We start from the raw sequence: 16,302 nt of genomic DNA on the forward strand, positions 1-16,302 counted from the left end.
GTGAAGCACAGGATATAAAATTGAAGCTAATGACGATTTTTCAGTGTTCGCAAAATTAGTGTGCATGATGTAGTAGCTTTGTGCAATGAATTATTTTCTGAAAAGTGTTTCACCGGCATTACATGACCTGATGTGCGTGCCCGGCCGCGCGTAAAATTGTTTCAGGCAGTGCATATCACATTACAGTATGAAGGTTGCAAAATCTCAGACAGACAAAAAATTTATTGAGCAAGTGAGTTTTAGACTCAGCTGGGTCCTTGGGCCACTGCGCGGTCCCGCACTGCATCAAGTAGGTTATGCCGGAACATGACGTCGGCAGCCCGAGTCCCCGCAGCAAGCCGCGGTGACTCAAAATCTCACAGGTAACAAAATCTCAGGTAACCTAATATATTGCAACTACCCTAATACTGCCGTGAAGAGGTTCCTTGCAATCATTTTATTTTTACATTATAAACTTTCGCTTTGAACAATGTAATCGTTCTACAGATCTGTCACTTATAAAGCATACAGTGATTCCGGCCACGCAAATACACTATGACACAACACAAAAATAGAAATAACTTGTATCTCACTGTTGCAGATCTTTCTGAACACCCTGCTTAAACACATGAGAAGAGCGCCCCTGACTACAGCAAATTATAGCCGGGAGGGGGAGGGGGGTTAGCTTCCAAATTTATATTTTTTGAAGTCGATTTCCAAGAACCCCCATTTAATAAAAATGTGAAATCATATTTGTTAAACAAGCTGTTTCCCTTCCTTACCAGATGCTGTCTAGTAACTTTTCTGGAAAACAAAAAAAAGTATACTCCTATCTGTGCTATCAGGCTATGTGTCATCTGTATGTATACATGCGAGTAAAAGAATTTTGCTAAGTGCTGAGGTGCGCAATCAAGGTGCAATTATGTACTCAGAGTGGTATAGCTTTATATGTTTTAGTGTTTTCTCAGAACTTTACTTAATTACAACAGTTTTTGTTTTTAATATGTTGTTGTATATATGTGTATTTATTTGTACTGCCTTCCTGCAATAGATATGTGCTGAACCTTTACCTGTTTCCGTTAGGCATGTGAGCATTCTGCACTCTTTGTCAAACTTTATAACGTGGGGCAGGAGCCGTTGAGAGGCCATGAACCTTTATCTCCTGCTCCATTTTCTCTGTAGAATGAATTGCATTAACAGAAAAGAGGAAGTTACATTCAATGTTACATTCAATGTTAAATTCAGTGTTACAAAGTTACATTCTACTGTACTCTTGACGGTGAAATTTTCATAATCATCTTGAGAATAACTACGTTCACTGTAGAGCAAGGAACTGTTCAACTAACTCCACATAAACCAACCCGTCGCCCACTTCGGGCACCTTATCTACGCTGAATTGAAAGTTACATTGTCTGTCGGCGATCCTACACACAAATGTCTTTGATAACTTGATTCATCTGTGGAGGGAAAGCTTGAGGCACGCGTGCGACTCACAAGGGCCGTGTTTGCAACTCAAAGACCTCCAGGTGCTTGCTATGAGGGATGTTTCACTGCTTAACTCAGCGGGACGTGCTAACAGGCTGAGGACGAGGTAAAACGTAACATACCGTTCAGCGAGATAAAAGACAGTAATGTTATTCGGTTATATATGGGAGGTAGCTGTTTATCGTTAGGATCTGATTTATCATTAGCTATTACTCAATCCCTACGGAGTGAGGCACACTGCCCTGTTTACACACATGGAAACAGCCACAATAAAAGGCGCGCCCAGCCGTTAGTTAAGAAAATACAAAAATTCGGTTGTTATCGGACCGGTATAGTGAAGCAAGGAGAGCACTTCACATCCAGCCGCATCGAACCGCGCATTCGGCCCTGTTTTAAAATAAGGCGAAAGAGATAACTTTTTCTTGTATCTACCTTTGAAAAGCATCAAGCACTCCCAGCAGGTCGAAGTCCCGCGGTTGATTCTTGGAACAATGAGCGCTTAGGTTTTTACTGATCATATTTTGTATTACCTTGCGACAAAAATCCTTCTAATAACATAATGGCGCACATAACTTCGAGTTTCCCATTTATGCCCTAAAGCTATGATGTTCAAGGTTTCCCTGATGGTAGAGAATGATGGCGTGCTGATATCGCGTCCTCGGAATGGGGCCCCAAAAGACCGTTGAAATGAGAGCCTGACATGTACCGAAATTCCAAGGACAGCTGTGTGACTGACATTGCACAAATGGAGCAGGTGCGATCAAAATGTGGATAATTCATCCGCAATAGTTATAGCCAGGTGAAAACCTGCCGTCTTGCACACCAAATGCACCACAGTGTGAGCGTGACACGCAACACGATGAATACTTTGGCTTGCTTTTGCATGCAGGAAGCATTGGGCGACTTCACTTGCACACCTGGAAAAAACATCTACATTGAAAGCTTGGTCCCGCTCATTGGTGGGGCCAAGCTCACTTTCCAAGGAAGAATGACGACCTCGCTCACCGTTATGGAGCAAAACGGTGCCACTGTCGTCTGGGTTGGCGATGAGCAGAGTTTTCTTCATAAGGCGAGTAGAATGTGCTTTCTTTATATACTCCCGCGCCAGAACCGTCCGCCAGATTGCAGTTATTGATAAGCAGCACAAAAGGGAAACCACCATGAGCCCTAATGAGTCTACTCGGTGCTGCTGCATATGGGTTAATCCTTTAAATGCGGTCCCTTAAGCGCTGTTTATGTGTGCAGCCACTGTTTGATATTCTGCAGGTCATTGACGCTTCATGGTTATGAACTGTTTACAAGCTTTTGAGCGTCCGAGCTCTGGGTTGCGATACAAGTGCGCCGGCCTGGGTGGCTGGAGTGGTTCACATAATCCACGGGCTTCTGTGAGCGTCTGTAAACTGGGCCGGAGCACTGCAGAGCAAGTGTATCAGCTCTGCAGTGAATGGGAGCAAGAAACTGCAGGAGGACGCTAGGGGGTAGTGAGTTGATTGAGTGGAGCCTGGGAAGAAAAAGTATGTATGTAGAAAAAGCACGTAGAAAAAGTAGGCCCTTTTCCTTGATGGAGAAGGAGGGCGCGGCACTTGGATATGTAGCACGGCAAGACATTACGCTAAATACTGCAGGTTACTTCTCCATTGTTGCCAAGGCACGTTGTTGGTTGCTTGCTGTACACATGCTTCCACGCAGAGTGCAACAATATTGCCACAGTGTTAGCCATCTACTGGCGCCGCCATGCGGTGGGACAGCACCCGCTGGTATTCTTTGTCTTCCCCGGGCTCGTGCGTTCGTTCGCTGAGTGTGTCTGCCTGGCTGGTCCTGGTGTGCCCTTCTGCCCTGTCTGCCGGCTTTCGGTGACATTTTGGTGGAGGTGCGGGGTTTTTTCCCAATGCCCGAAGAGCTCCCGGGAGCCTCCGACGACGCCGAGCTACACCCAGTGGACACGACACCTGTCCGCAAGGCAAGCCGCCGTTTACGAGGCTTAAATCCTGAGTTCCGACCCCTGACGGCACGACCCCGCGCAATGACGTCCACTTCGAAAAGTCGGACCACCCAGAATACCGTCAGTTCCCCACCGCTGCTTCTTCATGCGCGTCGCACTCCCACGCCGTTTCATGGCGACAAGTTCGAAGACGTGGAAGACAGGTTGGCCAGCTACGACCGAGTCGCTGCGTTTAACCTGTGGGACTAGGACCGCAAGCTAAGCAATGTCTATTTGGCCCTGGAAGACTCCGCCAAGACGTGGTTTGAAAACCTCGAATCCGCTATCCCCACCTGGCAATATTTCCGGGGACAGTTGCTCGACACCTTAGGCAGCAACGAACGGAAGGAGCGAGCTGAAGTCGCCCTGCTGTCCCGAGCGCAGCGGCCAAATGAGAGCGTCGCCATGTTCGTAGAAGACATGACGCGACTCTTTAACCGCGCAGATCCTACCATGTCGGAAACGAAGAAGGTGCACCATCTTATGCGAGGAGTGAAAGAGCAGCTTTTCGTAGGACTTGTGCGCGACGCTCCTAGCACAGTGGCTGACTGCTCGGGAAGCGACGAGCATGGAGCGCACCTTGCAGCAGAGGTTCGCGCATTACGGCCGTCCGGCGAATATAACTGCTATGGATGCCAACATGCCGCAGCTTGGAACGGAGAGTGAGGCCCTTCGTGAGCTTGTCAGGAGCGTTGTGCGCGAGGAGCTACAGAAGCTTCGCCCTGTCGAGCAACACCCGGGTGTCGGAGCCATCTCGGATGTCCTTCGCGACGAAGTGCGTCGAGCGGTGCAGCCAATAGCCTGTCCCCAGCCGCTGCCTGAGCTGTATGTCATGACGTACAGTGAAGCGTTGCGTAGCTCTGCGCTAGCACCACCGGCGTTTTACTGACCTGCTCCTTCTACACCGCATCAACGCTTTTCGACTTCGCCTGCCCTCTCCGACGCACGACCACCCCTCAGCAAAGCACACGCGTGGCGCATATCAAACAACCGGCCCCTGTGCTTCCACTGCGGTGAAGCCGGCCACATATTGCGCCACTGCCCGTATCGTCGGATGGTCCTGCGACGGTTTTCACCAGACGCACCCCGACCACGCTATGGTGAACGACCCCGTGACATCGAGAAGTACCTGTCGGTCAGCGTCCCCCTTGCGCCTTCGCCACAGCGCCCGTCCAGGTCGCCGTCGCCCTGTCGGTCCTCTTCCCTAGATCGCCAGCCGTCCATCCGGCAGTCCCGTAGTCCACGCCGGGAAAACTGAAGACGGCGACCTCTGGGGGTAAGGCCGCCGTAGCTCCGCAATTTGAACAAGATCCTCTGCTCGCCGACTTGACCCTTAAACCCGATCTTCCAGCTTCTCCGACCCCCTTCCGACGCCCCGAACAGCCTCTGCTCGACGCCCCATTTCTACGAACACCTCGACTCTCCTCTCCGAAACCTTCCACTGCGCACGTTCCAGAAAATGAGGTTCTTTCAGCCGAAATACCAGTACTCGCTGACAACCACCATGTGACTGCCCTCGTCGATACCGGCGAAGATTTCTCAGTTATGAGTCGTGGTCTTGCTACCCTCTTGCGAAAAGTGCTGACACCCTGGCACGGAACACAAATTCGAACCGCTGGCGGTCCCGTGGTGATGCCGCTCGGCGTCTGCACCGCTAGGATTGAGATTCGCGGTATCATCTTCACTGGTTGCTTCGCTTTTCTGGCTGAGTTCTCCAAGGACCTTGTCCTTGGTCTCGATTTTCTTCGCGAAAATGGGGCTGTCATCGACCTCCTCGAACTCATGGTGACACTCTCCGCCCCATGCACCGTAGCCGACGACAGTGTGCAAGGAAGAACCGTTTTTCGCGTGTCCAGCGACCACGTCACTCTACCACCGCGTGCCAGCTTATTTGTTACGGTGGACTGCGACAACCCCCGCGCGTCCAACGGCATCGCAGAAGCAAACTTGTCTTTACTGCTGAGCCAACAAGTCTGCATCACACGGGGTGTCGTTGCCTTGCAGAACCAGCGAACTGATCTTCTGGTTACTAACTTTAGCGCCGAATACCGCCACTTGGCGAAAAATATAGCCATCGCCTATTTCGATGAAATTAGCGAGCCCGCCACCCACTGCGCGTCGTCAACATCCAGGGACATCCCTCCAGGAGGACCTAGTCGAACAGTTAAGGCTGACGTGAAACCTGATTTGAACACTGATCAGCATCGCCGCTTGCAAACCATCCTTGACTCTTTTCATGACTGCTTTGCGACCACCTCTAAGGTCGGGCAGACGTCCATAACGAAACATCGCACCATCGTTGATGACAGTGAGCGGCCTATTCGTCAACACCCCTATTGAGTGTCGGCGAGAGAACGTGAGGCGATACGACTGCAGGTGGACGAAATGCCCCAGGATGATGTCATACAGCCGTCTACAAGCCCACAGGTTTCGCCCGTTCTGCTGGTCGCCAAGACTTAACAAAATTACCAAAAAGCACGTTTACCCGTTGCCTCGATTCGATGACTCTTTCGACCGACTTCGTCATGCCCGCTACTTTTCTTCTCCTGACCTCCGCAGTGTGTACTGGCAGATTGAGGTAGATGAACGGGACCGCGAGAAGACAGCGCTCGTTACTCCTGAAGGGTTGTACGAGTTCAAGGTGTCCCCTTCGGGTTGTGTTCCGCTCCTGCACCTTTCAAAGAATGATGGACACTGTCCTCGTTGACCTCAAATGGCAGTTCTGCCTCCTCTACCTTGATGATGTCATTTTTTCTGCCACCTACGACGAGCATTTCAATCGCTTGAGTGCAGTACTGGAGGCCATACGATCGGCTAGCCTCTCGCTCAAAGCATAGAAATGTCACTTTGCGTTCCAACGGCTGAAGTTCCTGGGTCATATCGTGAGCACTGAAGGTGTTAGTCCTGACTCCGACAAGACGGCTGCCGTCTCTGCGCTTCCGATCCCCACTGATAAGCGTGCAGTGCGCCGTTTTTTGGGTATCTGCGCCTATTACCGACATTTTGTGCGAGACTTCTTCCGACTAGCCGAGCCTCTAACTCGCTTGGCAAAGGACGACCAACCTTTCATCTGGGCCCAAGAACAGCAGACGGCCTTCGACGACCTCAAGAACTGCCTCCAAACTACTCCCATTCTTGGCCACTTCAACGAAGAGGCTGACACGGAACTTCACACTGACGCCAGCAACGTTGGTCTGGGTGCCGTCCTCGTTCAATGGCAAGATGGTGTTGAGCGCGTGATTGCTTATGCAAGCCACACTCTGTCGCGATCTGAAGCGAATTATTCTACCACGGAAAAGGAGTGCCTTGCTGTCGTTTGGGCAGTACCGAAATTTCGCCCATACTTGTATGGTCGCCCAATCCGAGTCGTGAGCGATCACCACTCGCTTTGTTGGCTCGCGAACCTAAAGACTCATCGGGGAGGCTGGCGCGTAGGAGTCTCCGCTTGCAAGAACGCGATGTTGTCATCGTGTAGCAGTCTTGCAACAAACACAGCGACCCAGACTGCCCGTCCGGTACCTCTCTCTCGTACACAATTGCTGACACGGAAGACGATCCCGCTTTTCTTGGCGCTTTAACCACGTCCGTCCTTGCTCAACAACAGCGAGATGACGCCGAGCTACGACCCCTCATAGAGTACCTCGAAGGTCGCACCTCGTCGTCACCCCGCTTCTTCACACGCGGGCTATCGTCGTTCTTCTTGCGTGGTGGCATTCTCTACTAGAGAAACTACGGTCTCACGGGCACTCCGTACCTGCTCGTGGTTCCAACGGTGCTTCGAGACGAAGTTCTGCACGCATGCCACGACGACCTTTCTTCCGGCCATCTCGGCTTTTCTCGCACGTTGCCGCGGATACGGCACAAGTATTACTGGTCCCGGCTTGCTACAGTTGTCCAGCACTACGTTAAGTCTTGCCGCGAGTTCCAACGTCGGAAGACACCACCTGTAAAGCCGGCCGGCCTATTGAAACCCATTGATCCACCTCGAATCCCTTTCCACCAGGTCGGCATGGACTTGCTGGGACCATTTCCGGCAACATCATTGGGCAACAGGTACATTATAGTTGCCACCAACTACCTCACCCGTTATCGTGAGACGAAAGCCCTTCCCTGCGGCACCGCTGCCGAAATTGCGAACTTTTTCATCTTTAACATTGTCCTTCGTCACGGTGCCCCTGCAGTCGTTTTAACTAATCGAGGCACGGCTTTTACATCTGCCCTCACTAAGGAAGTTATGCGTCTCAGTGGCACGACTCACCGTCGAACCACTGCTTGCCATCCTCAAACAAATGGACTGACTGGGCGACTCAGTAAGACCATTGCCGACATGCTTTCTATGTACGTGGACACCGAACATAAGAACTGGGACCAGATCTTGCCTTACGTCACGTTCGCATATGACACTTCTTTTCAAGAGACGACGCGCTTCACGCCGTTCCGTTTGGTGCACGGTCGCGAAGCCACGACTATGCTGGACGCAATGTTACTACCAGGTATTGCACGTCCTTCTGTCGCTGGCGCTGAAGAGTTCGTTCGGCACGCAGAAGCCGCCCGCCAGCAAGCTAGACAGCGAACCCGTACCCAGCAGGAAAGCGACGCTCAACGTTACAACATTCATCACCGGGCGGTGCTTTACCACCCTGGCGATCAAGTTTGGGTTTGGACCCCAATCCGTCTGCGGGTTCGCTCCGAAAAACTTCTGCACCGCTACTTCGGCCTCTACGAGGTGCTGCGCCAACTTAGTGACGTTAACAACGAAGTGCTCCCGCAAGAGTCTGTTCGCTCCTCCAGGCGGCAGGCGGCATCCGAAATCGTCCACGTTGCCAGGATGAAGCCCAACCACGCCCGCTAGGCATTATTCTGGCAAGTCCGGCACCACATACTTTATTCCGGATTTCCGTGATTCCGTGGCATCGGGGCGACGCCCTTTCCAAGAGGAGGGGCAATGCCACAGTGTTAGCCATCTACTGGCGCCGCCATGTGGTGGGACAGCACCCGCTGGTCTTCATTGTCTTTCCCGGCTCGTGCGTTCGTTCGCTGAGTGTGTCTGCCTGGCTAGTCCTGGTGTGCCCTTCTGCCCTTTCTGCCGACTTTCGGTGACAATATACTATATTGGAAACACTTTAAATGAGCATTTTAACTGCGTTAGTAAGAAATACCTTATGATGTCTGCCAGCGGTTTACTTTTAAAATCGAAAGCTTTCACTACTTCCGTCGAGGCGATTTTACCTTCGCCGCATGTTTGATCTTGAACGTCCTTGCTTCGCCGCTGTCATATCAACATCACGTGACTTCACCGTCGCTGCGCCGGGGCTCCAGACCCGCGGAACAGCTGCTGCCTGACCACGGGATCTAGCCGAGCAGACGCGGCTTGGCGTCTCTAACGTTGAGTGCGTTCCGCACACTGGATAGGCAGCGCACCCACCCTGCCATCCTGGTAGGTGACAGTTAAATGGTTGATCGCGAGAGATTGCTCACACAATGAACGCTGCGGCCTATTGCTGCAGTGCCGCGTGTTTCCCACAACGTTGTCAGCGCTAATGCATGCGGCCCACAACTTGCTCTCACTACCACAGCGTACCTCAAAGCGCCAACGATATATGAGACAGATACTGCGCCATTTCCTTTCCCCCCAAAAACCAATTATTATTATTATTATCTGGTGACCCAGGGAGCCAGTTATGCACCCTTCCTTTCTTCAAAATCATCGAATTCTAGAACGTTGTCAACGGCAACACCAATGAATACAATGAATGCCGACAGCTTTCGCTTTGTATATCCGGGATTACCTGAGCTAATACACAGCCTAACTTGTTTTTAGCTAATGAGTCGCGGAAATGAACGGAAGTGCCGCGTGATTATATTCTTCTCAACGCTTCGTCCAGAAAGTTTAATACACAAGTTCAGTCACGCAGTAGGCTAGTCAATACGCGAAGAAACGTTGTCTAAAGAACTGGCTGACTTCAGAGAAGATCAAAGGCATATGAAAAAATGGAGGTTCAAATAATCAAATAAATGCCTCATCGGATCGCTTTTATTTTGTTGACCTTGTGTACCATCCTGCCGGCACAAGAGCAGCCAAAAAGCATCGTAAAAAATGCATAATTTTTACTGAGACAAAGCCTAATTAATCTGTGTATTGTCAAAGAACCTCTAGATAAACATAATTATAATGTCACTTAGATGCTAACCAAATACCGTCAAAATGTAAGAAATGAGCATCCGGTCATGCTAACCTATTCTGTTTGCCGCTAGACAAGAAAATTGAATAGGATGTGCAGAAACAACTTTATGAAATATTTTCATGGCTGCTATATTTGACAATTTTTCTGCGTTGTATTTAATCCGTTCTGGTGGCTAGTTCATTGCTTGATGTTTCAGTGATGCGTGTGATGGAGCTTCTTCATGCCGAAAGCTCATAGCTTTGCACCTTACTAATTAAATAAATCGTGGAATAAACAGCACCGATGAGACGGCAAAGGCTTTCTGTCCAGCTGGGCTGCTAAGGGTATACTTACACATCTTTCCCTGAAAAACTATACCTTAAAGTGCTGTGGTGACTGCCGTCGTGCACATCAGTGACAGTTGGAGATATGGTAGGTTAGTTGAACTTTCTATGCTGTCGTTTACCGTGACTGTAGAAATATTGTGCTCCTCACACTTATGAGATATCACGCTTTGTTTAACGACATACAATAAGTGGTAGAGAACGTAAAAATGTGAATTAGTTCCTTTTAAGCCCGCGGAACTACATAGGTTCCGGGCGTAACTACAGGAACGGTATTTCCAACATGCTTACCAAAAGAAGGCCCAGGTATAAGTTGCCTCAGATGAAAGAGGCCCTCCGAAAGATAAATTTCATTGAATGCTAATCCTAATAACAAAACATTCCAGGACACTCACGCTTCTCCTCAGCAGTGTGTGACACGACAGCGCTAATGTATCCCTTCTGCGGTCTGGGGTACTCATTGCATATTCCTTCTAGGCACCAAAACTGCCGGACAAAATACAAAAGGCCTCTCTTTAACCGGGTTAAACGAACGAGCCTCGGTCGCCATGACTGGGGATACGCGAGGCACTGCTTCGATTCCCATCTCACTTTAGCTTTAATTTTAGTGGAATTAATTTAAGTTTTTACAAGTCATAATGACATCCCAGTCATGTGGCGACCTTGTGTTCACAATATATGTAATGTTTTAAACCTTCTTCAAATCAGCCTTTCTATTTGTGACGTCACTACCTTTTTCACCGATACGCATTTTATCGCACGCAGCTGTCACCGGCGCCGCCGCGTTCTGCGTTGAACAGGAGACCTAAAGCTATCGCCTAAAAGTCGTTTTTTTTTGTCGTAATGCTACATTTGAAGATATCGCAGCAGTTTCCAATTATGCTTTGGTTCAATGTATGTCGGTGCGGATTTCTCCGCCACTAAATCATCCTTAGAAACTGAGACACTACCAAAAGAATCAGAATTTTGTAATGCTCTCAAGAAATCTTAATAAATCTGCAGTTTTTACAATTTGGCACCACTAGTTTACATGTTTTTTCGATCACAGTTGCCACTATTAACCAGCATATTATGCTTGGGAATTTAATATAGTGTTTTTCCTTCCAAGTACGTAAGGAACGGGTACTCGTCAAAATAATGTGTTAATCAACAGGACTATTGTATGCGGACGCATCCATGACACTGTCTTTTTATCCATTCCTTACAGATTGTGGTACGGAATAGCTCTTCGCGTTTGCTAACATCTCTGGACCTTTCAAATTTCGGCAGCACCGGAATACGCCAAAGCACCGCTATTGATCGTATGGGAGCTTATGGATATTTCCTGACAAATGAAAAGGTATTTGTGCCTGATATATACAGTACCCAACTTAGCATTTCGCATGGTTTACACTCTGAGGTCATGCCATGTAAATGTCGTTGTTCTTTCTTCAGACGTTTTTGCATGCACCCTTCGCCCATCTCTGCGAAGCCGGATAATGGACATAAGCATGAATATCTGATAAATTCGATTATAAACATACTGCCCGATCATAAAAGACGTACGAACGAAATGCTCCACAGAGAACATGCCCAAGCTATCAAATATAGTTTTATTTTTCTTCATGGCTCTTCGTATGTTAGCAGAGGGGAATAAATACGCACCTCTGGGACAGAACACAACCAAGCCATAGCACGCGTAAAAATATTGCTTCATCTATAATCTAAACATTCAAAAGTGCCACTCAGCGATGCATCACACCTTTACCAAGTTCTGTCTAAAATCTTGCTTTTTTTTTCAAGCCGTGGACCGCACATGTGTGCTCTCCAATCAGCGACCAAGTGCATTCTTCAGTGCTTAGCCAAGGGCGTGCTTCATTGCGCAAATTTCGTAATTTTATTTTTATTGCATACTGCAGTCTACGGAAATCAAGAGGGCGGGCCGGCAAGCAATGAGTACACATATGTGCCAGTTATCAGGGATGCATATCTAGATAAACACGGGCTTGGGTCAAAAGCAAGGCAGATGAACAATAGCATTTTTTTTCTCGGTTCTGTCATGTGGATGAAGATTGGGGTGTCGATATTGTGTATGCAGTCGTAAAGGCTTTTTACACTCAGAAACCGTCAGCCACAGGAAGTGGGCTTCCTCGCCTATAGAAATAACTTCAACACCCTGCAAGCGTCTTGTTCTTGGTGATTTTGTTCCTTGATACGTCCTCAGCACGTGGCGTATTTAGCATGTGCTGTGTGCCTAGATTATATGCGTTTTCAGGTGTCCAACGATATATGATACAGATACTCCGCCATTTCCTTTCCACAAAAACCAATTATTATTATTATTATCGTTTCTTGACCTTTTGTTATTTACATGAATGTAGCTGAATTTTTGTGGCAATGGTTAAAGATCTGCTTCACGGACATACTCTTCGACTTATTTTAAGACCTGTTTTAATTGAACTTTCTGCGTCTCTAAATGCTTATGAATGAACCATATTGTCACGTAGTGGTGACGGCAGTCGAAGGAGCGATGAAGACAGACAAAGGGTCTTCTAAAAGAAAACTGTTTATTGGGCTGACTTGCACCCAAAATTGACAGAATCACTCAGCGGCGGCGAAGCGAAGTCTACGGGGCACCGGGAACATTGTCAAGCAGACAATTGACGTGGTTGCCACGTGCATACCAACCCACGGCACGATTACACAGTTGTGTATGAATTTGGGCGATTTAAATAGGAAGCAGGACCCTCTTAGTCAGTGTATGAAAGAAAAGTTTGACTTTAATTTAGCTTCGGACCCTCACGTCCAGACTACACAATGGGGAATACTATCGAGCTTGTATACTAAAAAGGCTCTACCAAACAGAAATACTGTATCGACAAAATTGAGACCGCTGCATGCTACTTCACAGATCATCGGGCAGTCTTTGTCTCTGTCAAGCAAAATGAATAAAAAAAGTGTGTACCCAATGTCTCTCATTGCTAAACATACAGTGACCACTACAAGCTCAGCCAGGGAAACGTACCTGTCGCTACGTATATCCTGGCATAGCCGAGCTAAGCCACTGTTAATTTTTTTTTCATTTCGGACTCTAGTCGTTCACTATGGCAAAGCAACATTTTCTAAAGCCGGAACTTTGACAACGACAAAGAAACATTTCCATTTGTCTGATTTCAGTTGTTCCAAGATATCTTCAGTGTTTATTATGACGAACCGTCCGCTAGCTACTTGGTAGTCACCTGTAGACCTGCACGGTGTTAATACAAGTGCTATTTACCCAGGTTACCCCCATCAGTGCGGGCATACGTATAAGCATGACATGACTACCAACAGCGTATGTCTCCGCGATTGAAAGCAGCAGAGTTACTTCGGTCCGTCGACTCTTCGAAAGCCCATTACCGACAAGTGGGCGGAGACGTATATGATTCTTTCCCGACATTGTCTGGAAAATGTTGTATTGATGTTGCGGCCAACTACTTGGCATAGTACACTAAGACGAGGTTGCTTTCCAAAGGAATTGCTGCCGGAGCGACGACGTTTTCTGCTGAAAAAATTGTCGTGCGGCGTTATGCTCCCGCCGAAGTTGTTACTGACCGCGGACTGCTTTCACCGCCCGTTTATCACAGTCTATGTTGAATCCGGCTAGCATCAGTCATAGACGTATGACAGCGTGTCATCAGCAAACAAACTGGTTGTTGGAGCGACTCCACCCAACACTGGGCGATATGCTTTCTTCGCATGTTGATGAAGAACACAGGACATGAGTTGAAATTCTTTTAAATTTAACTTTCCCTTACAACACCACCCTCCAGAAGAGGACACTCCTGAGGGCTGGTTCACGTCCAAGAAACTCAGCGAATTCAGCGATTGAGTGGCGGGTCGTGGTGAAATATCCAACTTGATAGAACCTCGCCGCTCTTTCCGCTCGAGCCGCCCCGACGGCTCGAAACAAGTTTTTGCGCCGCGGCGGTAGGAATTAAGAGCATTTTCACTTGCATGTGGAACAACCTTAACACTTTTCAAGGTTGTCTTCAGAGGTCAAGTGAATACTTCGCTGGGCGGTATTTTGCCCGTTGACCCTTACGACGACTGTGACGCTGGCCTCGACATCGACGCCATCATCGACGTAGAGGGCGCAGTCTGAGACAGACGAAACTTTTGCAGGTCGTCCTACACATCTGACCAATCATGTTCGCTAAGGTATCCAACTGCTTCCGGGCGATGATGGAAAGATATCAGGCGCGAGGCAGTGAAGATTCTGATTGAATTGCCACATCCTTTCTTGAAGTGCCTTCATCATGACTGCCGCATTCCTAAGAAATTTAACAACAGTGCGCGGTGGGTTGCGCACGAGGCCCGCGAATAGATTCATCTTAAGGCAACGCAGGAGCTGTCAAAGCTCCCACTCCACCTGCGTATTGGTGTCCACGTGCTCGAAGAGACTGGCTGTGTTGTCGAAGTGCATGCACGGACTTTTCTCCGAGCGCTAATTTCTTGACTTTACCACAGCTTCAGCTTTCCCCCGCGACGTGCGATGGGAACGAGCGTAAAGAGATTTCGGCAAAGCATTTCCCAGGATAGAAGGGTGGCCTGACAATTTTCAAATCCTTTCTCGTTCCAGTCGTTATAACAGCCCATGCCCTCGAAGCTGTCCTCCCAGTCTTTTGTGTATTTACACATGTCGCCGTGAAAAAAATGGCACTGTTGCCGGTGGGTAGCAGACGATCGGCGGCAGTCGCCTGTTCTCAGTCGTCACTTCACTTGGACATGACGTCTGAGGGTGTGTAGCTCTCTTCACTTGGTCAGGGGCCCGAATTCAGGCGTAGCTCTCTGCTAAAGCGGTGGATGAGCGGCTTATGGATTGGTGTAAGAGCCGCAATCGATGCTAGACGGCGGAGTCGGGTCGAGAAGCCTTTCCCGTGCCTTCCCCAGATTTCAATGTATAGCATGAAGCCGAGCCTCAGGCAGCGTGGAATACTGTCTTGGTCCGACAGTAGTCAGAGAGTGTGACGAAAGGCAGCCTACCACCACTTCTCAGTTGCTACTTCTACTAATCCGAGTAACAGTATGCTAAGGAACATTTATTCGATAGGTGACGCTGACCATATTTCTATGCAGGTCCTACGATTTCCTGTCGGCTCCTGCGGCATATATAAGGAATGCTTACTGTGCATGCAAAGTCGAGAGGACCCGCTTGGTTGCGGCTGGTGCGGTGACCACTGCGCCCATTTTGCTGAATGTCCACATCCGAGAACATTTTTTATAGAGCGTTGTCCGATAGAAATTGACCACGTAAGTGTCGTTTACATTTCTCTCGTTTTCTTCATGTCCTCTGTTATTCATTCGCAAAATTAACCCTCAAAAGTCTAAGTGCTTCATTGCTTTGCCCTGAGCAAGATTGATCCTGCACATCGGCTTATATACTGTGCCGGCAGAGTACGAGTGTTTTCTTCTATTCCTGTGTGGGACACCGGATTTCGACTCCTTTCTTTAGTAAATGTGTTAGTCAGTTTCCTGCTTTCGGTTGCGGACCTAAATAGCCAGGCACTTGATATTAATCATGGCAGTATGCTCTGGTGCTGCTATCAGCAGATAGTTCAAAACGTCTAGAGATAAAAAATTGGATGGCATCTCGCTTCTTCTAAGCCTGGGCGCGCCATAATCCTTAACCAGCACCAGGCATCTGCCTGTGGTAGCTGTTCTTCAAAAAAGCAGCGCCCAGAACACGTTAATTTCGCTCAAATGCCACAGCCACAGCGTCGTCACAAACAAGAAGATGAGTCTATGTTGATGGTGCAGTCGTCCTGTACCTTGTGAACCGCGCACACGCGAAACGTAAAAGCACAATGTGTACAGAACTGAGCGAGGAGAACCACATACCCTCAGTAGTCTTTCCAACAAAGGCAAATCAGGACAGCTGGTCATTCTACATTATAATGTCTGAGAGGGCAGCATTACAATGACTGGTTGAATCTTTCTTGCAAAGCCCCAAACTAAACTAACGATTGAAGACGTTTGCTTCACCAGAAAACTTCATTTTTCCGCGAAATAAATGCCACATTTGGACTTGTCACCTAGAAGTGGGCTGTCATTGGCTTTAAAGGCCTGAACTCTCGTCCATCACCTATAACTCGCCCAAGCTTTTTACACCCAAGCTATCCAAGCTATGTATATTTGACATTAAGAAACTTCACTGCGTAATAATTGGTCCCATCGAGCGCAAATATCACGAAGAACGAAAAAAAAATTTTCCAGGGCAATATCCCACATCACCTTCTACAAAATTTTTGCACTGCAGTATCGCTTAACACCTTCAACAAGACCCCTCGTTCTATCACCGACGAACACAGTGTCCGAAACAACAGTTCAA

General features: G+C 48.4%; 1 protein-coding gene across 1 annotated transcript in view; it reads left to right on the top strand.

The window, feature by feature from the left end:
* Positions 1-16,302, top strand: part of LOC144097736 (hepatocyte growth factor receptor-like) — a 45,217-nt gene that overhangs the window by 4,674 nt on the left and 24,241 nt on the right. The window contains exons 3-5 of the mRNA XM_077630374.1: positions 2,354-2,533; positions 11,161-11,292; positions 15,051-15,224. Coding sequence (XP_077486500.1) covers positions 2,354-2,533; positions 11,161-11,292; positions 15,051-15,224 — 486 coding nt within the window. The remainder of the gene's footprint in view (positions 1-2,353; positions 2,534-11,160; positions 11,293-15,050; positions 15,225-16,302) is intronic.

Source organism: Amblyomma americanum, chromosome 7, assembly GCF_052857255.1.
Source record: "Amblyomma americanum isolate KBUSLIRL-KWMA chromosome 7, ASM5285725v1, whole genome shotgun sequence".
Taxonomy (NCBI): Eukaryota; Metazoa; Arthropoda; class Arachnida; order Ixodida; family Ixodidae; genus Amblyomma; species Amblyomma americanum.